The sequence below is a fragment of the Lepidochelys olivacea genome (genome assembly GCF_965140295.1).
Source record: "Lepidochelys olivacea isolate rLepOli2 genome assembly, chromosome: 3".
Classification (NCBI taxonomy): Eukaryota; Metazoa; Chordata; order Testudines; family Cheloniidae; genus Lepidochelys; species Lepidochelys olivacea.
This window is the reverse complement of record NC_140413.1, coordinates 4,002,371-4,012,686: the sequence shown is the minus strand read 5'-3', so window position 1 is coordinate 4,012,686 and position 10,316 is coordinate 4,002,371. Positions and strand designations below refer to the sequence as shown.

General features: G+C 56.5%; 1 protein-coding gene across 1 annotated transcript in view; it reads left to right on the top strand.

Annotated features, from left to right (window-relative positions):
* Positions 1–2,429: 2,429 nt before the first annotated feature.
* Positions 2,430–10,316, top strand: part of OTOF (otoferlin) — a 204,454-nt gene continuing 196,567 nt past the window's right edge. The window contains exon 1 of the mRNA XM_084622582.1: positions 2,430–2,787. Within this exon, the coding sequence (XP_084478708.1) occupies positions 2,709–2,787 (79 nt within the window). The 5' untranslated portion in view covers positions 2,430–2,708. The remainder of the gene's footprint in view (positions 2,788–10,316) is intronic.

Genomic DNA, 10,316 nt, shown 5'->3' with positions numbered 1-10,316 from the left:
TGTGCCCCGATCCAGCAGGCTTCACAACAGACCCCCAGCAGGGGCTTAGCACCCTCTTCCCCAGTCCCCCTGCCCCTGCCCTGGGTCCTGCCCCAGCAAGCGAGGGGCTGCTCCATCCCCTAGGCACCCTCCCCTGCTGAGCCACTTCTCTGGCTGGGTTCACTGAAGCCCCTGCAGTCGGGTTCCCTGGGCCCTGGTGCACAATGTGTCCTTAGGGCTTAACCCCTTCCTGCCCACGCTGTAGCCCGGGGCACAGGAGGCAGCTTGGTTATGTTGGTGGCCGGCAGCAGCCTGGAGGTGTTAGCAGATCCTGTCCTTTTCCCTCCTGCACAGCTCCAAAAGGCTACTGCTGGCCACATTCTGGTGTGAACCCTGGCAGTGATCCTGCATGCTCCCTCCCATGTGTTGCCTCGGGGAGATGCAGCCCCAGGTACCAGGAGAGGCGGGTCCGTCCTGGGGGCCCAGCCAGGCATGGAGGGCAGAGAGCGCCAGGCAAGGAGGGTCGGGTCGGTCACTCAGTCACCCTCCAGTGTGAGAAAGGGGTACGGGAGTGTGTGTGTAACCTCGTCCCCTGTGTGTCACCCCCTCCCTGTGTGAACCCTAAAACCTTAAAAAGAACAGGAGGACTTGTGGCACCTTAGAGACTAACAAATTTATTAGAGCATGAGCTTTCGTGGGCTACAGCTGCTCACGAAAGCTTATGCTCTAATAAATGTGTTAGTCTCTAAGGTGCCACACGTCCTCCTGTTCTTTTTACGGATACAGACTAACACGGCTGCTACTCTGAACCCTAAAACCTTAAAGGTAAGAAGGTAAATAAAAAGAATCCAACTACGCAGTATTTCTTTATAACAGGGGCTCAGTCACCTTGATGTTAATTTGAATGTTTGGACTGCATAGGTCTGATTGATTGCCACTGAATTCACTTGAATACGAGCAATTTTACCAGGTGTCCTGTACTCAGCATAGGGAAATATGGTCACCCTATATATGCAGGAGGGACTTAGCTCCACCTTCCTCTCCAACAATTGGCAGACCCTTGCCTGTGGGTGGGGCTTGTTCTATAAATTGAGGGTCTTCCATTTTGGCTTTGAAATTTCCTTCAGAAGCAAAGGCAGTTCGTTCTGGGTGCAGGGCGGCAGCTCCGTCTGGGGGCTGTGTTTGTTCTGTGCGCAGTGCCCAGCACAGGGAGGTCCTGGTCTGTGACTGGGGCTTGTAAGTGCTTTGCTAATAGGAATCACAACACATGAAAGGGAAGAGGAGACCAAGGAACAGCCTGGGCCACGGAGCTGGGACAGGCATGTGCCCCCTCGGTGCAGCCTGCCCGCTCTTTAGTCAGAAAGGGGGACAGAGGGGGAGGCTCAATAAACCCCAGAGGAATAGCAGAGGCCCCAGGGCAGCAGGCGGCAGCGTGGCTGTGGATTTGAGGGGACAGGATCCCATCTCAGAGGGATGGGGAGGGAGGGTGTGTTACAGAGAACAGCCTGGACCAGAGAGTTTGGCTCTGACATTAAACTGCTCCCATGTTTGCGATGGCTTGGTGCTGGGGCTTTGATGCAGGTCCAGCTGCTGTGGGGAAAAGACAATGGGGGCAGGTGGCGAAATCCCATGTTGATCTATGGCTCAGATGACACGTTTATTAACTGTATGAATGTGCCCCTCTTGTGACTGGTGTAATCCAAGCTGGTGCCAGCGTGTGTGTTGTCCCCTTTTCCTGGCTGGTTGCCTACAGGATAACAGCCTACTGCTGCCGCCTGCTGATGGGGCTGCTTGTTTAACTCCAGTGACAGAAATGTGTGCTGCAGTGTTGAAGGCCTCAGGTTGAAACCCAGCTGAGCGCTCATGGGTTGGGTCGATTGCATGGGCAGGGAAATGGAGACTACTCCTAGCTTGGATATTGATTCCCTGTGTATCTTTGGGAAAGTCAGTTAACAGTTCCGTGCCTCGGTTTCCCCCTCTGTCAAGGAATGAAGATTCCTTGTCCTGTCCCTGGGATGTTGTGGGTCCCGTCATGTCTGGGCACTGGAAAGCAGAGAGAGATGAACGTGCAAAGCTGTATGTGCTGACTTCCCACTGAAATAGCATCTTCCCCTTTTAAACACACAACACCGGACAGTGCAGGCAGGGAGCCACCCAGCCTTCCCTTCCCTAGCTTCTGTGACATGGGTAATGCCAAGACCTGGCTCTCGCAGAGAACTTTTCACCGGGAGATCTCGAAGCACGTCCCAGGCTCTCAGGCGTTTATCCTCCCCCGCCCCCTGAGGCAGGGCAGTGCCAGGAGCCCCCTCCTGTGGGTGGGGAATTGCCCAGCAGGCCTGAGAGGTGCAACTTCAAAGCTATTTTTCGGGGGCGGGTGCAAACCCCTAGCCTGGCTCCTGCAGGTCACGCAGGGAATGGGACCCCGCTGGCCCAAGGCCAGGGACCCAGGAGTCCGGGAAAGGCGCCCCTCCCTGCCGCAGCTAAGCAGTGGAGCGGCTGCCTGGCAGGGCGTGGAAGGCGGCGCGGCGCCCGCCCGCTGGGGGCCGGCTGGAGCGATGGGGCGCAGGAGAGGAGCGCACGGCCGGCCACGGAGCGCGGCGCGGGCAGCTCCTGAATAATTGACCGGCTGCTCCCAGCGGCCCCGCCGCGCTCCTCGGCGCCGGCCCGGGGAGGAGAGGCGGGCGTGCAGGCTGCGCTCCGGCGGCGCGGGGGCTCGCCCAGGGCGCACCATGGCGCTGCTCGTGCGCCTCAAGGCGGTGACCGAGCTGCGGGGCAAGGGGGACCGGCTCGCCAAGGCGGCGTTCAGAGGTAGGGAGCCGCTGGGGAGGAAAAGTTCTCCGCGGGGCTGGGGGCTGCTGGGGGCAGGGGAGAGGCTGGGGCCGCTGGGCTCGGGGTCCCGTGTGGCCCGGGGCTGAGCTGGGCTCTGTGGCCGGGGCTAGTGTCCGTCCCCCCCATGAGGACGCTGCAGATTCAGCTCCCTTTGGCTGCCTTCTCGTGCCCCCCCCCCGTCCAACAGCCCCAGGGTATTTCCACAGGGAGAGCCAGAGTCACCTGCCCCATGGGCTCCGGGCATTGGGCCATCTGCCCTGCCTGTGGATCACCCCGCACAGCTTGGCGCGTGGTCGTGGTGGCCCGGTGGCCAGCGGCCCCAGCTGGGAGCGGGGCCCCCCCGAGTCTCGTCCCAGCTCTTCCAGCTTCTGTGTCCCCCATCTGCGAAATGGGGACCGCCACCAGCTCCGAGACAGGTGGTGGAGAGACCCACCTTCGGGGTCTGTGCTCAGAGGAGGGTGCGGAGTCACCCAGGGGGCCTGGCATGTGAGCTCCATGTGCCCTCCATTCACGCCACAGCAAAGGGGGCGCGCGAGCCAGTAAAGTTTGGAACCTGCTGGTATGGCCCTATGGACCACTGACATCTTCCTAGGGCAGGGGTCAGATCTAATGCTCAGGCCACAGCAGCTCCCTTGCCCTGGAGGGGCTAACACAATGCCAAAGACGGGCAAAGTGTTGGATCCTGACCCACGACTGTGCCTCGCTTGACTTCTGTCCTTATTGTCACATCAGGTCGCTTTCCAGTCTGTAACCCCGAGTCTCTCACTAGTTTCTCGAAGGGGATTGTGCACCGATTAACGGTGTGAGGGGTTTCGATAGCACCTTCCAACCCCAGGGACCCCTCGGCATCGTACCCACCGTGGGGCACCCAGCCGCTGAAGCGTAACCCCCTTTGGGGTAGGAGAGCAGCCACCGCACAGAGAGCAGGTTTGCCAGAGAAACCCAGGACAAACTCCTGTTCTGGCAAAATAGGCCGTGGAACCGGGATGACAAAAAGGCAGCAAACCGCGTGGAAATGGGTGGAAGGTGCCGGACTTTGGAAAGGGCCAGCGCTGAGTCAGATCGGCCAGGATTTGACCCAGTCGCTTCATGGAGTCTTAAGGTTTTAAACCATCACGGCACAGCCCCTCCCCACCCCACACAAAAGTGAATGGCTCAGGGTTATGAAATTGGCTGAATGTGTTGTGGATCCTCGATCCTGCCAGGAATCTGACTTTATCCAGGGCTGCTGCTTTTATTCCCACAACAGTGCTTTCTCCTGGCCTCATTCATAGTCGCTCTTTCGCCTGCTAGGAATTCTATCCTCCGGAAGGAGATGCACAAAACCCTTCATGGGGAGCACTGAATTCGTCTAGGGGAGCATATTACCAGCAGCACTGGACTGGCACCCCGCTCTGGGCCCAGAGGACGGCTCACGTAGTAGCCGGCAGCCTTGTGGAGGCAAGGGGAAGGGGATTCTAACTGTAACGATGGATAACGGTGTAAGCGAGGAGCACTACTCCGCTCCGTTGTAACTCCAGCAGGGAACAGCGCAAAGAAATATCGAGTGCTGCCTTCTGCACAGCGGCGGTGTGGTGGCTAGATTACAGGACTGGGGGTCGGGAATCCTGGGGTTTTCTGTCCCAGTGCAGTTCGAGCTGTGCAGCTATAGTGTAGACGGGGCACCGGCGTTTTCAGCACCATGTCGTTTAACCAGGCCCGCTGACAGCAGTTCCAGGCCCCAGGGCAGAACAGTCAGTGGGGCCCCCACTCACGCACAAGCCGCGCTCGCACGGACGCGGTCTGCCTGCCGTTTGGGCGGTGCCGTACCTGCACTGGCTGGTGCCCAGCGAGCTGCCGGCTGCGCTTCTGGGCGCGCTTTTCCAGCACGGCCAGGGCTTCCACGTGCCCGCCCGGTAGGGTGCCAACTGGCTAATCGCGCAAACCCAAAGACCCTTGCCCAGCTTACTGCCCTGCCCCTTCCCTGCGGCCACAGCCCTGTCCCGCCCCTTCTCTGAGGCCCCGCACTCTGTTCACTCCACCCCCCGCCCCCGTTGCTTGCTCTCCCCCCCCTCACTCACTTTCACCAGGCTGGGGCAGGGGGTTGGGGTGCGTGAGGGAGGGAGTTTGGGTGTGGGAGGGGGTCGAGCTCTGGGAGGGAGTTTGGGTGTGGGGGGTTGGGCTCTGGGAGGGAGTTTGGGTGCAGGAGGGGGTGAGGGGTGCAGGCTCTGGAGGAGGGAGTTTGGGTGTGGGAGGGGGCTCGGGCTCTGGGAGGGAGTTTGGGTGTGGGAAGATGAGAGGGGTGCAGGCTCTGGGGGGGGGAGTTTGGGTGTGGGAGGAGGTGAGGGGTCGGGCTCTGGGAGTGGGTTTGGGTGCGGGAGGCAGTGCGGGCTCTAGGCTGGGTCAGGGGGGTGGGGTGCAGGAGGTGGTCAGGGTTCGGCGCTTTCCTTGGGCGGCTCCTGAAAGCTCACCCTCCCCAGCTCTGCCACTGCCCCTCAGTCTCGACCCACATGCCCCCATTATCCCAGCCCTGGGCGCAGCCCCCCAGCTCTGCCTGTACCCCTGAATCCTGATCCACAGCCCCCTGCTATCCCAGGCCTGCCCTCCATGGCTCTGCCAATGGCCCTTGATTCTGACCTGCAGTCCCCCTGCTCATCCTATCCTGCTCAATCCCTTACTCCCAGCTCTGCCGACTATCCTCCTCTTCTAGGGAGTCTCTGTGTCTGCTGGATTCATCCCAGCAGTGCAGTCTCTCTGGTGTCACTCACTCAGCTGCGTGCCGATAGACAGGAGCTCCAGCCGGGTATCGAGGAGCGAGCTTTGTGGTTGTACTTCCATTCAGACCTGGCTGTGAAGTGCCAGGACCCCAGAGGTTTCCGTGCAGGACTGGGTGTGATTTTGGCATGCAGTGTTGTCAGCAGTCAGAGGCCCATTGTTTATTGGGGGCCAGGCGCTGGTGCGAACATAACAGGGGTCACCAGCGTGTAGCAGGGCTCCTCCTTCCGCCTGGCCAAAGAATGCAAAATCCTCGTGACTGAACGTCTCCGTGCGGTGCTCTTGGGCTGCGTCTACACTCCACGCGAGGGGTGCGATTCCCCCGCTCGCACGCACATACTCGCAGTCGCTGTCGTGGAGCTAGGTGAGTGTAAAGGCAGCATAGCTGCGGTCGCCCGGCGATTGGCCGCGGAGCCACGGCTTAGCCATGCTGAGCACAAACCCGCCCGACACCGGTGGGTACGTGATCGACACGGCTAAGCCATGCCACTGCCGCTGCCATGGCTACACCCCTATTCACATTGGCACTCGCTCAGTGAGAGGGCATGCCAGCCTGTGCACACGGGTAGGGGAATCCCCCCCGCGCTCGTAGTGTAGACGTAGCCTGGGAGTATCAGTGACTGCCAGAGCCAGGGGTGACCAGATCCGGACAGGACTGAATCATGAGTCAGGCCCCCTGAGCCTGGTTTAGTTCATGCCATTTTTAAAAATAATCAATAGGGGAGTTCTTCCGCTTTGCCTTCTGAGCCTCTAGGTCACGGACAGGTCACGTTTTGAAACGTCACCTCTTTTTTTTAACTGAACGCTGAGATTCTCGCTTCATCGGGGGCCTCCAGGAGCCTGGGGCTTTAAGAAAAACGCCAGGGATCGCGAGACTTGCAATAAAATCGCAAGGCTGGCAACGCTGCACAGACCCCTGCCAGCGCACTACACGGATGCAATAACTTCCATTTGGTGCTTAGCTCCATTGTGAATCCCCAGGAGTGAATCCCCCTGAGTGGTGAGAACAGCAGCCCCTTTGCTCGTCTCTCCAGCGAAGGGCTCAAAGCTCTTTACAAGCTCTAATGGCCAGACCACCACCTCATATTAAGAAGGGTCCCCTGGGACGTCGCCATGGGACACCTTATGCACGGCCCGCTTGGCATGCACTCTCACAGGCTAAGGGGATGGAGGCTGTACAAGTGCCTAGATAGATCAACACAAAGTAACTACACAGGCCACCAGGTCCCCCTTGTACCCCTTGTGCAGAGGAATACAGCGCCCCCAGATTGCGGGAGTCCCAATCCTCCAGTAGATGTCACCAGAAACGCCACAAATGGAATTTCCTTCCTGAATTACTGCTGCACGGAACAGGGACCAAAGTTATTGCTGTTCTTCACACCAAGCTGCTTCAGAAATGACCTTTGGACCCATGGAGCGCTCCATCTGACTAATCTGTCTTCCGCCCTAGCTAGGGATTTGTTCATCACAGTGGTGTCCGGACACCTACGGTAGGTGTCAGCAGTCCTTAGTAATCTTCAGGAACACAGAAGTACTCCTATTAGATCAAACCCATCGTCACACACGTGGCCAAAATGGCTCATATTTTGCACAGAGGCAGCCCTGGGGACTGATCTTGGGACCCTTGGCCTCAAGAAGACAAAGCCAAGGTTTTTAACCTAAATAAGTGGGCTGGTTTTCTGAGAGGCTGAGTGAGCACCGGCAGCTGTCTGGTGATTGTGGAACCTCAGTGCCTCTGAAAGTTCATTTCTTTACATACCCAGCTTGGACAATCTTGGCCAAAGCCTCTGTCCCTTGCACTCATCTCTGCCAATTGTGCTAATCCTGAGTCTTGTGACCCCTTGAGTCAGTAGAGGGCAACGTGATTATGCGACAGCAGGCTGGTGGGTAGTGCTGGTCAAAAAACATCCAAGCCGGTGGGCATTTTTCCAGAGATAATTTTGATTTTTTTGTTGAAAAACTGAAAGAAAAAAAATTCTCTTTCATAATGAAACCTTGGAAATTGCAGAGGAAAGTGGACACTTTCCACAGAAACTTTCATTTGGTTCACAACCCAATTTTCCATCAAAGACAAGGTTAGACGGACAACTTTCTACCAGGTCTCGTATTTCCCGCCCCCCCAGAAAAGTTAAAAAGAAAGCGTGCTCTTTTGTTCACAGTTTTCGGCATCTTTCCATTTTTCAATCAGGTGAAAATTTTCAATTAGGTTTTAATTGAAATTTTTCATTTGTTGACATGCTTCTCCCCCCCGCCCGCCGCCCTCCAGGGAAAGAGCGCGGAGCAGAAAAAGAGGAAACAAACATTGGTATAGGCACCAGTAGAGGAGGACAGCGCCACACCGAGCAGGCATGGCTTACATACGTCCCCCAGCTGAGGAAGCGCGTCCCGAGCTTCAGAGACTTCCCGGCTGATCTCCCAGATGAGCTGCCACTTGTAACACTGACTGACCCCTGTCGGTGGCCGGTGGGATTGAACCTGGGACCTCTGAGGTTTAACACATGAACCTCCACTGCATAAGCTAAAAGACACCTCTCCATTAGCCCAGGCTGTAGCAGGCTCATCGATTTCTAGCTGATCTAGGTGCCATAAGAGGAGGACTGAGCACAGCCAGCAGGCATTGTGCCTTCCTCTGAAGTAGCCGGTGCTGGCCGCTGGGAAATGCAGACTGCATTGAAGTCACCCAGCGACACAGCACTTCTGGGCAGCTGCAATCGGCTGGTACCTCGCACTCTACGAGTGGCTTTCTTCTGCTTCAGGCGTTGATGATAAAGGCACGTGCATTGGCTCCTGCAATGCAGAGAGCCCTCCCTTTTCCATCCCATAGAGCCCCCCCGGTGGTCGCTTATTTTTATTCCAGAGACGCTAACCAAGATCAGCTTCCCCTTCCCTTGGGTGACTCTCTCCTACCCTCCCCACCTACTGGTCTACTGGCATTTATATCTCCCTACGCTGTCAGGCTGGTGTAACGAGGCTGGTTCTGGTGGGACCCATCTGAGAGTGCCAATTCAGGACAAATTGCTTTAAGCAGGGCAGTTACAGCCCAAGGCTGGGGTTTTTCCACCTCTAAGGCAAACCAAACCAGCCAAACAGAGCAGACTTTTGTCTCACCCCACTGGCTAGCCACAAGTCACACAAGCAATTCCCTTAGATACTCCAGTTTCCCAGTATCCCCACCAGTGCCACTCGTTATGGGGACAGATGGTTATGAAAAGCAATATCCCAGTAAAAGAGAAAAGGTTCTCTCGATCCCAAAGGACCAAGCCCCAGACCCAGGTCAATAAACAAATCAGATCTTACCCACAAATCACGCTGTTGACAATCCTTTAGAATCTAAAATCTAAAGGTTTATTCATAAAAGGAAAAGATAGAGATGAGAGCTAGAGTTGGTTGAATGGAATCAATGACACACAGCAATGGCAGAGTGCTTGGTTCAGGCCTGTAGCAGGGATGGAATAAGCTGCAGGTTCAGATCAAGTCTCTGGAGAACATCCCCAGCTGGGAGGGGTCATTCAGTCCTTGGTTCAAAGCTTCAGGGTAGCCAAGTCCCTCCAGAGGTCGGAAGCAGGATTGAAGACCAGATGGAGGAGCTGCAGTAGCTTTTTATAGTCTCTTGCCATGTGGCGTCTCTTTCTGTGTCCCAGGGACAAGCTGCCCCTCACATGGCCTGGAAACACCTCAGAGTTTGGTCCCTAGGCAGGTCCCTGCACACCTGGCTGAGTCCCCTGGCGTGTCTGCCTTCTCTCAGTGGGTCAGTTGTGTCGCTGATGGTCCTTAATGGGCTAGGCTGATCTATACGGTCCCAGATTATGTCAATAACGTCACAGCTGGTTCAGACAGGCAAGCCATCAAGCCAGGAACCTGGCTGGAAGTTGAAGCTAGACAACGTCAGGCTAAAATAAGCCATCCATTTGTGACCGGGAGGGTAATTAACCGTCGGAACAAGTTCCCAAGGCTCGTGGTGGATTCTCCATTGCTGGCCAATGTTTCAATCAAGATTGGATGGTTTTCCTAGAAGAGATGCTCTAGGAATTATTTGGGGGAAGGTCTGTGGCCGGTGTTATCCTGGAGGTCAGACTAGGTGATCACAAGGGTCCTGTCTGGCCTTGGGATCTAGGAATCTTGTGCCTTTGGCTCCATGCATGTCAATGGGGCTATTGAGAAATGACCAGGCAGCCTGACCCCCCAAGGCAATTCAAGGGGTTCACTCTGCGGATCAGGCAGAACCCCCGACCACAGCATGGTCCAGGCCTCCCAGCGTGAGGCAGGTGGTCTTTGTTGACTCTGTTCTGGGGGAGCACTGGGGCACAGCAGTTCAAGGCTGCTGAGAAATATGGAGAGAGCCTCTGGCGGCTGAAATCTGCATTTCCCAGGTCGAGCGTAACCCCGTCTCTGTGGAGCAGCGATGGCTTTCGTGGCGTCTCCCCATTCATCGGCTCGGAGGGGACCAATATTTAGTTATTGCTGTTTGCAGTAGGTGCTGAATAGCCCTTCCCCCCCATTCCCACTCCCCGGCAGGACTAATGTGAGCATCAAAGCAGCTCGGGAAGGAAAGGAACAGACCTAGTAGGACCTCTCTAGCAATTTTATTATGTCCCCCTCCCATTGTCATTTCAACTGCAGGGTCATTCTTCATTCCTCACCTATTAATGTGCTGTGACCGGTGCTGGGTCCTACCCCAGAGATGGCTGCATTAGCCCATTCTGGATGGGCTTTTCAGGATGAGAGAGAAGGGTGTTATTCAGTGTCAATAGCTT